General features: G+C 39.7%; 1 protein-coding gene across 6 annotated transcripts in view; it reads left to right on the forward strand.

Moving 5' to 3' along the window:
- The window catches only part of RPGRIP1L (RPGRIP1 like), a 94,568-nt gene extending 76,514 nt beyond the window's left edge, over positions 1–18,054 (forward strand). For 3 of the 6 annotated variants that reach the window (XM_047712431.1, XM_047712433.1, XM_047712435.1), the window contains exons 25-26: positions 6,180–6,264; positions 7,713–10,818. In XM_047712431.1, coding sequence (XP_047568387.1) covers positions 6,180–6,264; positions 7,713–8,013 — 386 coding nt within the window. In that variant the 3' untranslated portion in view covers positions 8,014–10,818. Of the gene's footprint in view, positions 1–6,179; positions 6,265–7,712; positions 10,820–11,981; positions 12,116–14,325 lie in introns of those variants that run through there. The other 3 variants (XM_047712432.1, XM_047712434.1, XM_047712436.1) reach the window with 2 other exon arrangements.
- Positions 18,055–19,561: the final 1,507 nt, after the last annotated feature.

A 19,561-nucleotide genomic window follows, 5' to 3' on the forward strand; every position in this document is an offset into this window, starting at 1 on the left:
AAGATGTTGAAATTTCATGGTATCCTGTTTCCTTATCTGTTGAATAAGGGGTTCTCTTAGATCCCCTCCAGCTCAAATTCTATAATTCTATAATGACAGATAGGTTGAGAAATCACAGGGGAAATAAATAGTGTGGTCAGGACAAGAATCTGATTCCTCCTTCCACTGACCTGATATAACAGAAACATTTCCAAAAATATTTTTTCAAGCTTCCTAGAGATTTTTTTACCTGCAAAGCTTCAGAAACGTAAACCGTGTCAAAATATTATTAGTAATGGAAGAACTGATTGGACAACTAATTGTAATGAAGATACCCAAGCAAAGAGACAACCTTTTCTGGCTTTTGTATTATTCTTTTTAAAGGTCAGCAGCAGAATGCTTCGTTAGACTGACAACAAAAGAGCTTTTTAGAAATCGTACATTGAGAAATTTGGCCCGCTGCACAACAGATTGTTTTTTTTTTTTTTTTGCATAAGAAGCGATGCAAATCATTCTGGGGTTGCAACCTCTTAACATGTCCTCAAGTGTCCTGCATTTTTTAACGTTCATTCTCAGGCTTTGGGAGGGCTTTTTATTAGTTGGTTGGCATTGACTCAGATATATTTTTTTCCTTTTACTGCAAGATACCTTCCTATCTAATTGGCATTTTAAGAGCTGCTTATGTTTCTAATGAATAATTAGTCATCTGAATGCAACAAGAAAACTAATAATTTATTAGAAGTGAATTCCGTAGAAATGTTTACTATACCTTTTCTCAGCTTCTCTTCCTACCTATTGAGATTTGACTATGATAATTTTAAAGGCTAATTGAAAAGAATTGTAAGGATATTTAAATCCCCTCCTGGTGGGAAGGGAGAGAAATATATATTATACTTCCAAGCAAAATAATGCTGTTTTTATCTATTATATCTGAAAAAATGTAGTCTTAGGTCCTCAGCAAATTTGAGAAGTAAGATTAACCTTGTAGAAGGCTTTATTTTTCACTTAATTATGACATAGTAAAAATGTTTATTTTTAAATTATTGGATTTACCTCACCTTCAGTGCAGGAGAATCTCCTTGAATCTTTGGTTAATAAGTAACTATCTCATCTAATTATTGTAATAATTTGCCATTCACTTGTGACTTGATGTAAAAGGTCACTATAATGTAGACTTACATCTTCCAAATCTTATTAAATGTTAATGAAAGTAATTTTATTTCCAAACTGACTTTTTAATTCAGATGGAAAATCTAAAGGACAATTAGTACATGCTATCTTCTATTTGAACACCATACCAGTTGAGAGGTTGATGGAACCTCACAATTATTTTTACCCTGCATTATGGCTTGAATCCTTTCAAAAGGGATTTGTATCCTGAGGCCTAAATTAGGTACATAAAAAGAGAGGTTTAGTCTAGTGATTCCCACAATTATTTATAGCCTGATTCAGTCTTTATTAAGAGATGTTAATACCAGTTTCACTTACACAAAAAATATATCTTCTTAAGGCTGGAAATGCTGGGGGGGGAAAAGGTTGAATTCACTTGCGAGACATTTGTAGCATGAACAAAACATTTGTATTTTATCGGGCCTGAAAACTTTGCTCAGAGAATGCTGAGAAAGCAAGAAAATAGTTTGGAAAAAATAAGATTAATGGTAGGTTTGAAGAATGTTGTCTGGGCTGAATAAAGCCTTCTAGGGAATTGACAGTGGGAAGAAAAAGATTAATGAAATCGTCCAAAGTTTTTATGAGACTTATACAGTTCTGGGTCCTTAGTCTCTGAGCACTGAACAGTCTATGTTTTGGAACAAAGTTCAATTCAGAAGATGAAAACAATGCAGAATGTACCTTTTGTCACTAATAGGAAGAGAAATTTGGCAAAGATAAGGATTAGGGGAATGATGACACTCCAACACAAAAAGTTTTCTGAGATTGAAGTTTATCAACCCTTTGTAATTAAGCCATCTCCATTTCTTCTGCTGAATGACAATGACAAAGAATGTAAGGATTTTTCCAAACTGCAGAAGTGATAGGTTTTTAGTGGTACACAATTCAACATCAGCTTGTGTTTTTGGACTACTACTTTGTACCTTTTTTGAATTATCTGTTTTCAGTAAGTTTTGTCTAAATCTAGCGAGTCCTAAACAATTGTCATTTCTAATGAGAATAAAAGATGAATAGCTTAATTTTTAGAGAGTTCTGATATTCAAATCACCAGAATTGTCTTTTAAAAGATCTATTTGAAGTTTTGAAACAGTAGGTTTTGTTTTTAACTGTCTAATTCCAGAACATCAAATGGATGTCCTTAGGACTGTGATCTAGAGGTGGCCCCAGTGTCCTGATTCTCACATGTTCAACACAAAAGTGTTCACTTGTTGCTGATCCTACTCAAAAATTATGCAAAGGGATGTTGAGCTACACAGTGGTTCTCAGTGTGTGACATCCTGATCAGGAGCAGCAGTAGCTACTGTGAGGATAAAAAATGCACATTCTCAGGCCCTAACCCAAACCTGCTGAATTGGAAACTCAGGGTGAGCTCATTAACGTGCATTCTAACCAGCCCTCCCAGGGATGCAGGCGCACATTAAGATGCCTGTATTCTAGGCATTTTTTATGCAAGCAGGAGAGCTGGACTTCACATTTGGTGTACGTTTGGAGAAGTAAGCTGATGGGTAAGGAGCTTGAGTTTTTTCAGAAAGGAATTTTTAAAAGTGTTCAGCCAGAGAGAGTTGTTGAAGGCACCTGGACCAGCTGTACCCAAGCAAGATCCCTTTGTGAAAGAGTGAAAGGAGGATCAAGTGGATTCCCTTGATACGGGTATAGAGCTCTCTCTCTCACTCCAATCTGTGCTGACGATATGGTTGCAGCTTAAACATCAGGAAAAGTTTTGGTTTCATATGGAAGAAGGAGAAGTTCTATCATGGAGGTTAGGAAGGTAGGCTCTGGAGGCAGATTTTGCTGGATTCAGAGGCTGGTTCTACCCCTTTCTCAGTAGGTGAGCTTGGGCAAATTACTTACCTTCTTTGGGTCTATTTAATCATCTGTCAAATGTGGGACAGCATGGTTCTTAACACATGTGATTGCCATAAGAAAAGTATTGAGTGTAGTACTTAGTACTACTTAGTGTACTTAGTGTAGTACTTAGCACATAAATATCACTCACTAAGCGATGGCTGTCTCTATTTGTATCATTGTTAAGAGAACTGGAAATACGGTGTGCTGGCCAACTACAAGAAGCAGAAGCAGAAGGTAGCCCAACTAGACCATTTTGTTTTTACCAATTTCAGTGAAAAAGATGTTTTTTTAAAAAAAATTTAAACAAAGAATTGCCATATGGTACAGCAGTTCTACTTCTGTATACTTACCCAAACGAGTTGAAAGCAAGCACTCTGACAGATGCTTGTATACCCGTGTTCATAGCAGCATTATTTACATCATTTACAATAGCCAAAAGGTGTTAACAACCTAAACAACTCAAATGTCCATCAGCAGATGAATGGATAAACACAATCTGTATATCCAAACGGAACATTATCCAGTCTTAAAAAGGAGTGAAATTCAGACACATGCCAAGGATGAACCTGGAAAAACATTATGCTAAGTGAAGTAAGCCAGTCACAAAGGGACAGATATCGTATGGTTCTGCTTAATAAGAGGTACCTAGAAGTGTACCTAGAAGAGTCCGGTTCATAGAGACCAAAAGTGGAATAGAGGTTACCAGGGGCTGGGGGATCCTGAGAGAGAGTTTTAGTTTGGGATGAAAAAAAAGCTCTGGAGCCGGATGGTAGTCATGGTTGTACAACAGTATGAATGTAATGTCACTGAACATATGCTTAAAAATGGTTAAAATGATGAATTTTACAGCCACATTAAAAAATTAAATTAATATGATCAAATCTTAAAAAAATGAAAAAAATTATTTTCAAGCTATTGAGAGTTGTCAGAACTGGCCTAATTTATTTGGAAAACTATCTGCATGCTGGACTTTGAATTCAGTCTTTTTTGTTTTTAATCACTGAGATAACTCATGTCTTCAAATAATGTGGAACACTATATAGTTAACAAGACTCTACTGTGTATTTGAGAGTTGCTAAGAGCGGGTCTTTAAAAAGTTCTTACCAGAAGAAGAAAAAAATGTGTGACTCAGTGAGGTAATGGATATTAACTAAACTTATTTTGGTAATCATTTTGTAATATATACATATTACATATCATATCATTATGTTATACACCTAAAATTAATACAGTGTTTTAAGTCAATTTTATCACAGTAAAACTAGGGGGGAAATTATCCAAAAAATTATCACACACACAAAAAATAATACTGTAGACCATGATGACCATTAAGCTTTAGAACTCTGAAGTCAAAAAGATATGCTCAACCGCATTTCGAATTGGTGATTAACAACAAAACCAAAAAAAATTTCCATTTGGCTTGGTGTACTGGTGGCCAAAATGAGTCCAGTCTCCCAGCATTAGTGGAACTCATCTCTTAGAAAACCTTTTTAGCATTGATAAGCAAAGCACTATACTTATAAAATACTCTGAACTTTTGTCTTTTCTGACTCCTATAAATCTCAGTAACCTGTATAATTAGTCACATTTACTGTTACTGCATCGTGGGAACAGCAGCAACCTAAGAGCCACTGTCTGACCTTGGTTCTCACTTCTCTTAAGCCCACGCCTAGACAGACACCGATGTGTCTCCCACCCTGCGTGCCTAACTCCGTGCGCAGCATGTCAGCTGAGCCAAAAGATTAAATGAATTGTATCATCATTTGAGATTGGACTAAAATGGTCCAGGGAAACATTCTCAGGATGAAATATGTTCATTCCCAGCAGAGTCTGGCTTTGGAATTGTCATGGTATCTTTCACCCTTCGTGTATTTTTGATCAGGGATAGTCTCTAAATTGAGGTCTGGTCACAGGGGACACTTTACCTCCAAAATGGCATCTGAAAAAGAAATGTCTCCACTATGGACTCTGAAAAACGATCTGAGAATTTTGAAGGGGTGGGGGGTGGGAGGTTGGGGGCACCAGGTGGTGGGTATTGTAGAGGGCACGGATTGCATGGAGCACTGGGTGTGGTGCAAAAATAATGAATATTGTTATGCTGAAAAAATAAAAAAATTAAAAAAAAAAAATGTCTCCAGAAGCTAAGGCTTGCTGAATGGTTGCTGAGCTGAGAAAAAATAATCAGGTTGAAAATTGGTGTTTGCTCTCTGAGATGCCATTTTCCCAAAGGGCAGGCACTTATGTACAGTTTCCAGTGTTCGTCGCCCTCTTCCTGCTGGGACTTTAGATCAGCTATCTCAACTCCTATTTCGGCCTAGTAAAGTCTGGCCACATTCCTGCATGCCAATGTGCACCTTTTTTTTTTTTTTTTAAGGTTTATTTATTTAGAGAGAGAGTGCATGCAGGTGTGAGCAGGGTTGGGACAGAGGGAGAGAGAGAGAGAGAATCCCCAAGCAGACTCCCCACTGAGTGCAGCGCCTGACGCAGGGCTCCATCCCATGACCCTGAGATCATGACCTAAGCCCAAACCAAAGGTCAGATGATTAATCAACTGAGCCACCCCAGCGCCCCCCCACCCCCAACACGCACCGTTAAAAACCAAAGACGAACTTCTTGCCCTGAAAACCCTCTCTCTCTTTCCTTCATTTCCCTCCCGTCCCCCTGCCACCCCAACACCAGCACACATCAGCCTATGGATTTCCTCAACCCAATACACCAGATGCTTCTTTTATTGCATGTTGTGGCAGGAAAGAAGGATTAAATTACTGAGGCTGTCAGGAAGGACAAGCTCTCTGCCATACATTATCATTATCACTCGCATTCTGGGCGAGAGAAAATGCAGTAAATCCCTCAAATACAAAGCAATAAAGACCGCTGGCTTTTACTGTCATGACTGCCAGTGTCATTAACAGGCAGTGACAGCAATGTGGCACTCTTAGATGTTGCTTGTATCCTTTCTGACAGCGTGCACACAAACCCGCCTGTGACATGACATTAGATCACATGACTGCTCAGATTTGATTCTGGTTTCCAGAGCTGCTTTCTTTTCCCAGGCATACAAGTGAGGTGGCATGGCTTGTGTCTCTAAAAACAGGTATTTATACAAATACAGAATGGTACTAATGTAGCATATTCCTGAGTGACTTCTTTCTGGGTTTTGTTTTGTTTTTTTTTTGGTACAGTGATCTACGCGGATAAAGAGAACAACCAAGCAAAGAGAGACATCTTAAAAGCAATACTACTGAAACAAGAGCTGCCTTACAGAAGGTACATTTAAGCACTCTACATTATTGGATGGTTCCCGTAAAGCAGGTCTCCGTAGCGTGGTGTGGTACAAGAAAGCTCAAGAAGCCGAATCAGAACCCCTGACTTCTCTGATTCACCCTGTGTCCTGGGATGAGTGTGTTTCCTCTCGGTTTCTTTCTTCCTAGAAACAGAGTAGCCCTGCGTACCCTGCGGAGCAACTGTAAAGATCTGACAGGGCTTTGCAAACCAAAACACCATATGGTGTTTATCTAGTATCCCTTTAGACTTCAAGTTCAAGTTTAGCTGTAAAGAGCATGACACAATTGCTAGGAGGGCGCCCTCTGGAGCCACGTGGCTTGAGCACAGATTCTTGTTTCATCACTTACAAGCTGACCTGGGACAAGCACCCTCCGCCTCATGTTCTTCATCCGGAAAATGGAGGTGATACCAGATAGGGTGGTCGAGAGGCTTCAGGGAGATGATAGAGGTGGGATGGCTGGAATAGGACATGCACAAGAGCATGCAGTAAGTGTTCCTGGTCATCCATGTAAGGAGTAGCAGCAATGTCAATATTATTACATGTACTAGCTCATCAGCCTTCTAGACTCATTTTACTTTACTATCATTGTTTAATTATTCATCATTTCATGTTATTTTTAATGCCTTTTTTTTTTTTTCCCCAAATCTGAACCGAAGATTTTGGATTCTGGTTCAGTAGAGAAATGATACCCCTGTAAGAAGGAAAATCCCTGGTCTTAGTAACTTCCTGCTTTCGTGCGAGCTCCCAAGTGTACAGTTTTGAGGAGTTTTGTAAGGTGCTGCCCATCAGCCCATTTGCTGGCTCTCCTCCCATGGCCAGGGCAGGCCCTTTATCTCTCTGTCGTCGTCTTCTCCTTGCCTTTGTGGCCCACAGATGACACTCCTAGTGCCTCCGAAGTAGAGCTCACCCCTGCTCATCGTAGAAAGAAGCTCAAGTTCTCCCCTTTCTTAGAGGGCATGAAGAGAAGGTTAAAGACATTCTATTTTTCTTTTTTTTTTCTTTAAGTTTTTATTTTTGAGTAACCTCTCTACCCAGCATGGGGCTCAGACTCACAACCCTGAGACCAAGAGGTGCATGCTCCACTGACCGAGCCAGCCAGGTGCCCCAAGACATTCTGTTTTTCGTTTTTCTTTTTTCTTTCTTTCTTTTTTTTTTTTTTTTTTTTTGACATTCTGTTTTTCAAAAGAGCTTGCAAACTAGCATTTGATCTTCCCTTTCAAGAAAGGAGACTGGGATTCTTAGCTCTTAGGATCTGAGAGTAGCTTTTTCATTAACTCCTTAAAATACATATATCAATTCTTTGGATCTCAGTTCTGAAGAAAGTATGCTAAAAACCTTGTTAATGAGGCTGACGTTCTGTCTTGCCCAGCATGGTAGATAATCATTCAGGTTTTACTTCAGGACTTTGTATAGTTGAGTTTCTTTCAAGGCCTCCTCAATGCCATCAGAGTTCCAGGGCTGTCCCAGGTCGCAAGTGCTTACACAGCACTGACCATGTCATCTGCCTCTCTGCGGCCAACAGGCTGGGTCGTTACTGTCCGGGACTGAGCTCTGTTTCCATGGGCAAGCGCTGGGCTGGACTTCTCAGTCTTCACAGTCTGATTGTCTACCTGTGTGTTCACTTTGTTTCTGGAAGGTTAGAACATATTGTAAGTAGCACTCCTCATCAGGGAAGAGCAATTTTGTTTCCTCAGAAGTGGCTATTTTTAAAAAGACAGATTCTGCTTTAAACGTAGACCTGCCTTTCCTCAGAAGACCTACTTCCTTGTAGCAAAATTGTTTTAAAATTTCTTTAAAAGTCCACAGTAAATGTAATGACTTCCACTGACCCATCCTTGTTTCTCTAAAAATCTCTAAATGACCCCTAGAGACACAAATGTTCATGTCATTTTGAGAAAAACCAAAAGAGGCAGCGGAGGCACAGAGTGACGACAAGGGATGCGGGCTGAGTACATGCCCAGAGCGCTGTGGTGCTTGCCACTGACCACGCCACTGCCCACTGTGGCAGGAATGGGGCCATCACAGGATAGAATAGGCCCACCTGCTTTTCTCCCTGACAGTATCATTTTCTTCAGGAGAAAGGGAGTGTTTATATTTACATGTTCCCACAGCCAAAAGACAGTCGTTACTCCCATGGGTGTCCTCACATTTTGCAAAAACTTACAGGTTACGTCACATGGTTTAAAGTACCTGCTAGTTTATAAGAACTCATGTTCTCAGGCAGCAGCCCTCTTGAATACTGGAGACAGCTTACAAGGCACAGTTAGAGAAGTTGGCCAGTCTTTCCTGACGTGCATACATTTATATACATCATATAACAAATTACCTGCAGTACCTTTGCGCCTGGCCCTGCCTATATTTGCGAGTATACAAGTGTCACCTTCAAAGGGAGGTAACTCCTTGAAGCAGAACTTTAAAAAAATTATTTGAAGTCATCATGTTGACACTGACTTAAGGTTCTTTTTTGGTTTCCTTTCTTCTCTTTAACCTGTGCTGTTGAGCAGATCCACCATAACCATCAGCATTCCAGTAGGTAAAACTCAGAGGTAACCCTTAGGGTCGTCTTCTATCCTATTTTATATGAAAAGAAATTATTTCAGAGAATCAATAATGTTGAACGATATAGGGAGTTTTAGTGCTCTCTGATTTCCTAGATAGCAGCAGGTGACATTTGAGGTCTGGATCTTGATGCCCAGCCCAGGGCCTGCCTCCTCCAGCAGACCTGCTTCAAATGAGCCAGGCTTCAACAAGAAGCCTTCATGTAGTGGTTCAACAATCTTTATGATCCCCTACGTAAGTATCGGGAGCGAAATGCTTGACAAGGCAGTGTCCCTGCACTTCTGGGCGTTTCCAGCCCGCCGAGGATGGCGGACAACAACAAGTAAACAAATGAACCAATTACATTTTACAGTAAGTGCTAAGAGAAAGGTTAAACAAGTTGCTCACATAGAAAGTAACAGTGACAGCGAGTCTGAGGAGAGGACAGTAAGCTGGATAGTGAGGGGACGGGAGGACCCAGTCTGATCATGAACTGCACAAAGAAGATCTTCTCTGGCAGAGGGAACCAAGGGCCTGCAGGAAGACATAGAGGTCTCTGTCTAGGACCCGGCAAGGGAGGTCAGCCAGGGGAGAGTTCTGCAGGAGGGAGAGGGGAGAAGGGGAGGCAAGAGCATCTCCCGAGGTCCTTCCAGTCCCACCTCCCTGTGGGTGTTTGACATCTACGCCGCGTGTCTGTCCCGATCCTCCAAGTAGCCTGGAGGTTCCTGTTCAGGACACGGAACAAGCAAGATTTCCGCCTCTTTGTTTGGCAGGCTTATAGGTGAAACACAACATCCTGTGTGCTGTTGAGCCTAAGCCAAATTGTAGCTCTCAGATTATTTGAACGTACATTCTTCCCTTTTTAGCTTAACTTCATAATTTCTTAATTTCATATTTGACATCTCATTTTGCTCTCCATAGAATTTAAAGCTAGGAGTACTGAATATTGGTTTCTAACCCTTTCCTTGGCATTTAGAAGGGCTTTTTTCCCCCCTTTTTGTCTCAGAATTCTCATATGTTCAGTGGAGGTAATGGACTGCATTTGTAAAGTGATAGAGATATGATCCTTAAATGTGACACGTTATAGGAGGAGAACACTTAACAATATTAGTACGATCTGCCTAGCCTCTAGCTTTTCTGTAAGTCTTGTGGATGTAAAATGTGCATCAGATATCACTTGTAATTCCTACTCTTCCAAGCATATTCATTTTAGGACAATTACTTTCATCACCATTCTTCTTATTTAACTGACTGATACAGTCATTGTATAATTTGGCAATCACAGTTTTCAATTGAAACAAGTCTTCCCCATGTCTTCTTTTTCTCTTCTATTAGAAATGTAGATGCTTAAGCAGCTCTACCTAGATTAAAAATCATAGTAATAAAAGAGCAAACATTCCCTCGATGTTTACCATGTTCTGGGCACTGTTTATATGTATCATCTCATTTGATGCCCAAAAGAGCCCTTCCCGTTCTACAGAACAGAGAGGTTTAGGGGCTGAGCCTGGGTGGCTCAGTCGGTGAAGCAACTGCCTTCAGCTCAGGTCATGATCCCAGAGTCCTGAGATCGAGTCCCACATTGGGCTCCCTGCTCGGCAGGGAGCCTGCTTCTTCCTCTGGCCTCTCCCCTCTCATGTTCTCTCTTTCCTATTCTCATGTTCTCTCTCAAATAGATAATTAAAATCTTAAAAAAAAAAAAAGAACAGAGAGGCTTAGTAATGTGTCTAACATTATACAGCTAATAGTGGGATAGCTAAATTTGAACTCACAATGGATGCCCTTTAACCACTCCATCTTAATCCCTTTGTTTAATGCATCATGTAAAATAGTCATCCACTTACAAATCAGGATCTGTATTCTTCACAATTATTGTGTGAGTAAGTGTTGCCTGTGGTTTCAGGGGAAGGGATTTCTATTTTCTGTTTTTTGGTTTTTTTTTTTAAGATTTTATTTCATTTTTTCATCAGAGAGAGAGAGCACAAGCAGGGGGAGTGGTAGACAGAAAGAGAAGCAGGCTCTCCGCTGATCAGGGAGCCCGATGCAGGGCTTGGTCCCAGAACCCTGGGATCATGACCTGAGCCGAAAGCAGACACTTAATTAACCAGCTGAGCCACCCAGGCATCCTGGGATTTCTATTTTCTAATCAAAGTTTATTGCTGGCTAAAAACAGGGTCTCAGTAAAGGAATGAAATGTCAAATGCTTACTTGCAGCAAATTAGTTAAAAATACTATCATGTTTACCTGTAAGTATTTGGAAAGGATTTTATTTGCACATATTGCTCAAGGCATGATTTCTCCGAGACTTAGATTTTCATCTCTAAATGTGATCTAAGAAACAAGTTTCTTGTTTGGTTTCTGATTTGGGATGGCTACATTTTGAAAATGGTTAAAATGGTAGTTTACAAGTATCCATGGTTTAAGCTCCGTTGCCAAGACATATCAAAAGAGTACTTAACTGTAAATTCCTGTCATTTGGTCAATCCAAGTGTGTTTGGCCTCAGCACAAGCCACTAATTCAAATCAGTTCCATCGGAACCCTACAATTATGTCTAAAAGTAAAATAAAATTTGTATGCTAGGATTGTAAGTTAAAAGATTGCTGAAGTAGTACAAACATTCCATGTAGCTGTTGGGCAGAGCGACAGTATTTATCTAATGTGACTCAGAATGTTACTGGGGAGCATGGTCCCTGCATTCCAGAGAACTCAGAGAGTTGGATAAATTGCTTGGTAGCCACTCTGAAGTTGTACATTTCTGTAGAAAATGTTGCATTTCTTTTGAAAATGGTGCCCTGATCTCCATAGTCTTTATTCACTTGATCCTTTTAGCCTTAAAAGTCGATGTGTCACAATACGATCAGATAGTGTGTATTAGAACATCTGGTTCTTCTCTTTGCCTAGTAATTTTCTCAGATTCTAGAGTTAAATGTTAATCGGTGCTCAGAAAAGTGGATTTATGTTCATTTGAAGGCTCGGCGTGTTATAATAATTCTAGTAGTTCATGCAATAACTTATCTAACCTCATATAATTTGCTTTTTATTGGAATAATTGGAAACTTCGAGATTTCATACTTAGTGATAAAACCCCATTTGGGAGTTGTGTTTCATGGTGATTTTTCCTCACTTTGTGGGGATTTTCTGTTTTTTTTCTTCCCTTCTCAGTGTCCGCTTCACCGTGGTTAGTGACCCTCCAGAGGATGAACAGGATCTGGAGTGCGAGGACATTGGTATTGCTAACATTGACCTCGCTGACATGTTTCAGGAAGGGAGAGACATCATCGAGCAAAATATCGATGGTATGAGTGAAAGTATTGCTCAATTTGTACAACAAATGCTGAAATCCAAATTCTTTATTAAAACCTTCTTTTTTGCTGGCTGCAGAGACGTTGAGTCCCACATTGGTCAACTCCTTTGTAACTCCAGCTTTTTTTTTTTTTTTTTTTTTTTGAAGCCGGAAGCTTTTCACTCCCTCCCTCCCTTGCCCTCTCCCTCTGCCTTCCTTTCAATCAACAGAAATTTTAAAATAATTAATTGCACTTCACAAGGAATTGTTCATTTTGTTAGTATTGGGGATGAGTGTGTGACAAAAATGTGGCCATTGGATTTTTTTTTTTTTAATGTTGTTTGTGGAAACTTCATGCTGTCAAGCCTTATTTCAGCCCAGGCATGTTATTCTGAGTCATCAATATGGTGTCTTTTGTAAGGCTTCTCTTTAATTCAGTGTTACAATCCAGCGATACAGCCACTGCAAATGACTCCAAGTCATAATGGTCACTTACTTCCTAGCAGGATTCAGAGAGGAGCAAAGGATTTCTGACAAAATGTACTCTCCTGGATTGTCGCCTCAAAGGCATGAGTCCCATCAGGGCTTAGTTTCTACCCTCCAGATTCTCATCAAACATACTTGGAACATGCTCAAGGAATTGTGCTTTATGAATCAGCCATTTAACAGTCATAATGAGGGGTGAGCCACCTGGGTGGCTCAGTGGGTTAAAGCCTCTGCCTTCGGCTCAGGTCATGATCCCAAGGTCCTGAGATCAAGCCCCGCATCAGGCTCTCTGCTCAGCAGGGAGCCTGCTTCCTCCTCTCTCTCTGCCTGTCTCTCTGCCTACTTGTGATCTCTGTCTGTCAAGTAAATAAATAAAATCTTTGAAAAAAAAAAAAACCACAGTCCTGATGAGGATAGCCAGGGCTGTACACAGTAAATGTACAGATGAGGCTGAGTCCTAGTCACATTTGCCAAGTGAGCAGAGTATCTCCGGTAGGTTGACGGTACACGACTGATTTCCTCAGCTGTTCGTGCATCCAGTGAACACTTATGTGAGCACTTCTTAAGTGCCAGACTCCGTTCCCCCACAGTTCAGCTGTGGTTCCCGTGTCAAGCTCTCTGTCCTGTATATGTGTTACCTGCTCACAGGTCGGCATCAAGCCAGATGATTAACCAAACTGGAAACCTATCCTGGGAAATCTTTCTAAACTACCCATATCTAGCTACGTGACAGTTTGTCACAACTTTGGCACAGAAAAAGAGGAGAGGATTATTAACCTAATATTAACCTAAACCCTCCGAAAGACAACCAGAACCAAGAAAACCTGAGAAAAGTGATGAAAATGATCTAGGCTTTATGTTCTTCAGCTTTTCTCCCATTCGTTCTGGTTAGCACCCCATCTTCCCATTCTGAGAATCCACGTGTGGCCACACTAATCTGTCCTAACAGCTCCTGTGGCCATGTTTTGAAGGAGAGTCAAAAAAAATTAAACACTCGGATGTCAGGTCAGGATTTTAGTGCTGTGTTCTGTGACAGACAGAGCAGTGAGGAGTCCCAAAGAAGAGGTGTAAGGAAACTCGGGAATGAGCTGGGAAACCCCTGGTGCCCCATGACCTCCCTGCCTGCTCAGGTCTCCACCCAAGTCTTTGTATACCCAGTTATGTTTAAAGATTTCCTTAAAAAAAAAATGGGGAATTGTCCTATCTTATCCCTTCTAGACTTTATTTCTTCTAACTTAGAAATTCTAAGCCTGTGTGGGACTTGTCATCCTACAGCCTTGCCACGAGGTCAGCTTCAGGAGCGAGCAGGAGTCTTAACTCCACAGGCAATAAGTATGCGCACACGTGATAGACCTGAAATGTGTATCTTCCTACATGCAGGACAGGCTTTAATTTACAGATTTCTTTTTTTTTTTTTTAAGATTTTATTTATTTATTTGAGAGAGATCACAAGTAGGCAGAGAGACAAGAAGACAGTGGGGGGAAGCAGGCTCCCGCTGAGCAGAGAGCCCGATGCGGGGCTCAAACCCAGGACCCTGAGACCATGACCTGAGCCAAAGGCAGAGGCTTAACCCACTAAGCCACCCAGGCGCCCCTAATTTACAGATTTCTGAGGTGCCAGTGAACTTTGGACTTTTAAAGAGCCGTCTTCGTGTTTGCAATTCCCATTTCAGGTAGTCTATCTAAAGAAAAATCTGTTGAATGACAGTAACACTTTTCGGCCATTTTTCTCCCCAGTCTTCGATGCACGGGGAGGTGGTGGACCTATCGGCAAGCTCAGGGTAACCGTCGAAGCACTCCATGCCCTCCAGTCCGTCTACGAGCAACACAGAGATGACTTGGAGGCTGAAAGAAGGTGTTCCAGAGGCATGTCCTGCTCCTGAGTAAACGCTCACATGAAAGCTCTGAGAGGAGATTTCTGTAATTACTCCGGTGTATATAATCTATAATTCATGGGATGCAGGGAGGGGGGAGCCCTGGGTTTGTAGTGGTCAAGTTTTGTATACTTTTCCATCTGTTTATTTTTCTATTCCCTCCTTCCCATGACTGCCACCCCTCAGGACTTCAGTTCTCCACCATGGGCAGTACCTCCTCAATAATTTATACCTACATGATAGCATGAGAAAGCCTATTTGCATTTTCAGCACTTTCGTATGAAGAACTGACATGCTAGTCCCATTTTTATTTTTAATAAGCAAAAAGGATAAATCTTAGAAAACCTATGAAAAGAAATACTTTTATGTTATCCCTAATCGTCCCACTAAATGGAATGCCTATGATTAGCCTCATTAAGAGTTTTATACTGTGAAGATTTTATTAGAAGCAATATATGAAAATTACTTGGATTAATGTGTTAATCTTCCTCTTTAAAATGCTAATATCCATTTTATGCACATTAAAGCTCAGTATGCATTTTCTTTGATGCATGCAGTTTCTATCAATTAAATATAAAAAATGAGACTTGGCACCAACTTATTAAATTACTGCAAGTTTTTGGTTTTCTTTCTTAAAAATCACACTTCTTCCTATTTGTATGATTTTTATGGATCTGTAGTGGTGATATGGGATCCAGGGATGTGTGTGTGTATAAAGAGGGGATAGACAGGTACATGTATGTATATACATGAAATTCATGTTTTGAAAACTTAGCTTATGATACAGAAAGAAATTATTAAAAGTATGGCTCAAATTCTGATATGCTTAGTTAGACCTGAAAGGAATATCTTTTTTTTATCATTTTTTAAATTTACATCAAGCTTGTACAATGGTGGGGTGTATCTGGATAACCAGATCCTCGAAAAGCAGCTCAGAAAGTTAATTTTCTAGCTTTTACCCAATCTCACTGAAGGATTTAATTGATATTTTTAATGGAGCTGTGAATCAATGCTGCAAAGGAATTGTCTCTGGAGGTCTAGGATATAATGCATTTCATTTTTTAATTTACTTTTTTATTTGTCATTTTCTTCAAAGGATTTTTATAGGCTGTGGGTTTTCACTGTTTGCAAACAGGCTATGTTCCTTCTTAAGCATATGTAAAGTATTCAGGGAGATAAGTAATTTATTAAAATCTACCTAATTTGCCGTGATATATTAAATCTCTGCTTCAGTGATCACAGACCATTTCATTTAGAGAATTAGGCATTCCCTCTTTGTGTGATTAAAGCTCTGGAAAATGAGTTCTTTGCTCCTATTTGTGAACATTCAAAGCCTGCTAATGGCAAGAAGATGGAATAGATTATGAGACAATTCATTACAGTTCAACAGAAAAAAAAAAAGCAGCTATAATGCAAAAATGCAAGTATGAATATCTGCATATAGTTTGAACCATCTGTGCTCTAATGGCTTCAATAATGACTCTCGTCTTTAGGAGGCTTTGAAATGACATCCGTACAATATTAATTTGTTGATGTACATTGTGGGACCAGTAGAGTACGATCTGACCACAGAAATCTATAAATTCTGTCTCTACCATTGGGCCTCCCTGTCTGGGGCCTGCCATCTCCAAGAAGAATCTTGCTCTCGTCAAACTCTGCAAATCTTCATAATAACTCATTCCTCTGGAACCTTCTAGAGACCACAAACATCTGCAGACTAAACCTCTCCAATCCTAGTAAACAGCCACATGTTTGTTGTCACTTCAGCTGGCTCTGAGCTCATCTTTTTGGCCTCGCTTTCTAGCTTTCTTTGGCTTCATGCAGTTACGGTGTCATTAAGGACCATAATATTCCCTGCAGTAATTTAAAACAGCCGAATTATACCCTGGGGTTAACTGAGTGGTTTTTGAGACATTTATTGTGGTATTCTCCCAGGAGGTTTGTATTATTGTTTTAAAACGTTACATCCCAAACTAAATACCCTTTCTGCAGGGAAAAGAACCGGATTGCACTGACTTCTTATGATCTTTAAGTAGAGAGGGGGAGTCTTTATTAGGGAACTTCTGAGACCTCATCAGCTGGGTGGAATGTATACCTCAGATATGATTAGAGAACTAGCCATGTTTCTGTCACATTCATGTTTGCCGTAGAGATTATTAAAGATTCCTTTTCTCGTTTTAAAATAATGCACCTTCCAACTATGTAAATTCTTACAAAGCTCATCTTCTTAAGTAATCGGACAGCTGCTGCCATATTTTGAAGTGGGGTAAATGGTATTGAATGCCATCATGTGGATGCTTCAAGTGGGTTTCATAATCTGTTCGAGAAGAGTTTTTTATGTTGTCTTGTGTTGACCAGAGTTCATTGAAAAAACTCACTACCTTTTTGGATTACAGAGCAATGGTTTTCTCTTGGTGCGCCAAGCCTGAACCATTAAGCATGGTGAGCAGGAGAGGGGGCACCAACGGTGGCCTTAGCACACTAATACACCAGTTTAAGGCAAGATTTTTATGGACTTACAGCTCTTGGTGTAAATGTACACAGTACACTCAGCACTTTTGGGGTCTGTAATGCTTTTAGTTTGGAAATATAAATAGAGATGTGATGTGGTGTGTGGGAGAGTGTATTTTACATGGTTTTTTGCCTACTGTAGTAGAAATGTCAAATTCCCAGCCACTGTCATGAGAAGCAGTTGACAAAAATAAGTTTTATGGTTTACAGTGCGGTTTACATAGAGAACATTTCTCTTCACTCTCAATTTCAACATGTTTTCTAAATTATCATGGTTTATTGCCATTTAAGTTAAATTAGTTTTTTTAAGAATAAATAGAGAATATATTTAATCAAATAAAGAACAGCCACATTGAAATTCTGCTGTTCCTGCCGTTCATTCGTTACCACAAAACACAAATACTTTTTATGTGTTATGAAGAAGTGTGGGCTCAGAGGTGGTCATGTGACTTGGGGGGGGTTCTGCGTGCACCCATGTTCCCACAACAAAACATAAATTATTTTAGTAATCTGACATCAAGAGCTGTGACAATGAAAACCACTTCTTACACATGTTCTAACAAGAATCTGATTAACATTTTTGTGGATATGGAAAATAACGTTTTTTAGTCAAGCTGCCACCATTGCTGAATTTGGAATTATTTCCTTATTCACTAGATAGTAAAATGTGAATCATGCCTGTTACCAAATATGAAAATAAAATGCCATCTTTGGGTAGTACAGAACAACCAAGGGAGAGCTCTAGGGATATCAAATTATCGAGTGATTGACAATATCAGGATGATAATTTATCCCCAACTATGAGAGTACATTTCAATAAGTCACTCATGCCTGAAGGCCTCTGACTACCTTGACAAAGAAAATCTAAGCCCATGATTTATTATAGATTGGACAACATGCCTAATTAGATCCATGAATGGAAACAAACAGCTTTACATCCCCTTTGTTCAGAACAAAAACAACCTCTAGGTCAACCAGAAAGCTAAAAAAATCAAAGATACAGAAACAAGTGTTTTAAAAACTGAAAATACAGAATTAGAAATATCTCTCATCCTAATTTCTTTTATCTTGCAAGATAGATTTTTTTGGGGTTTTTTTTTTTTTTTGGCGGGGGGGGTTGTATTTTTTGGTTCCATTTCGAAGAGCCACCAGTGGACTGAACCTGACAGTCTAACCTCCTGGAAAAGTGAGCCCATGTTCCTGGTATTGTTACACCTTCTGTTCTTACCCTCTCGTTTTCCACATAACAGACTTATATCTTTAAACCATGTTTCTCCTTCAGTTTTTCTGAAGTAAAAATCTGGTTCTCTCAGATTGTGGCCTCTTTTCTGTGGTGGACACCAGAAGGCTTCTCTTCTGCCTTTTGCCCCTTCTCACTCTCTGTTGAGATTGACCTTTCTTATCCCTATAAACAACATCACCACTCTTAACTGAACACCACTGGTTTTCTTTGTAAGTCAAATTCGCCATCTTGATCTTCCTCTTTCTGTCATCTGTTCTGTTTATACCTATATTCTCCCATCTGTCTGTCCCCCTAATAATTTTTATGTCAATCAAGGCACATTTTTTCCCTTTCTCTTATTTTGTGCTACAACCACTTTTTAGATACCAGCATTGGTGAGAGCTCCAATGACATTCCCAAAATGTGCCTTTGTGTGAAGACTTTTCTTAATTTAATATGACAGGAGCACTTTTAGTCAGCCATGATGAAAACTGAGTGAACAGCAAGCTAATTTTTGTGTCTTTGCTTTTTGTAGTGAAGCAACAGAGACTGGAACTCAGAAAGCTCTCAGGAATCACTGGTAAGGAGCTGAAGCATAAGGACTTGTTTTTTTTTTTTTTTAAGGAAATGTGTCATTAAAAGCAAACTTTATTTGGCATTAATGTGTTTTGTCCGAGTTACACATGCTATCATTAACAGTAGGAGAAATTGGATAATTTGAAGAAGAAAACAGACTACACATACCCCAAGATGAGGGAGTCACGAAAGCCAAAACAACCTATAAAATGAGATAGATATCTTCTGTTGACATTGAAGCAAGGTAACAGGCAAAATAGAATGCAAGGTGGAAAACAAAGGACAAAGAAGGACGATTTATACCAGTAAAAGGAACAACAGGTCAAAGATCTAATGAACTTGAACATATGTACACATAACAGTATAGCCTCGAAGTACATGATGCAACAAGTTGATAGAACTATGGACAAAATATTATGGCCACATCAGTTTTACTAGATTGTAATTGTGATCAAAAAAATTTAAGTCTCCGGGACGCCTGGGTGGCTCAGTTGGTTGGACGACTGCCTTCGGCTCAGGTCATGATCCTGGAGTCCCGGGATCGAGTCCCGCATCGGGCTCCCAGCTCCATGGGGAGTCTGCTTCTCCCTCTGACCTTCTCGCTCATGCTCTCTCTCACTGTCTCTCTCTCAAATAAATAAATTAAAAAAAAAATCTAAAAAAAAAAATTTTTAAGTCTAGAAGATGTGCTTAATATATTTACTAAACTCAAGCAAATATAGAACACACATGGAACATTTAAAAAAAGAAAAAAAAAATGTATTCAGCCACAAAGGAAGTCTCAATTTCC

The sequence above is a fragment of the Lutra lutra genome, chromosome 17 (genome assembly GCF_902655055.1).
Source record: "Lutra lutra chromosome 17, mLutLut1.2, whole genome shotgun sequence".
NCBI classification, from domain to species: domain Eukaryota; kingdom Metazoa; phylum Chordata; class Mammalia; order Carnivora; family Mustelidae; genus Lutra; species Lutra lutra.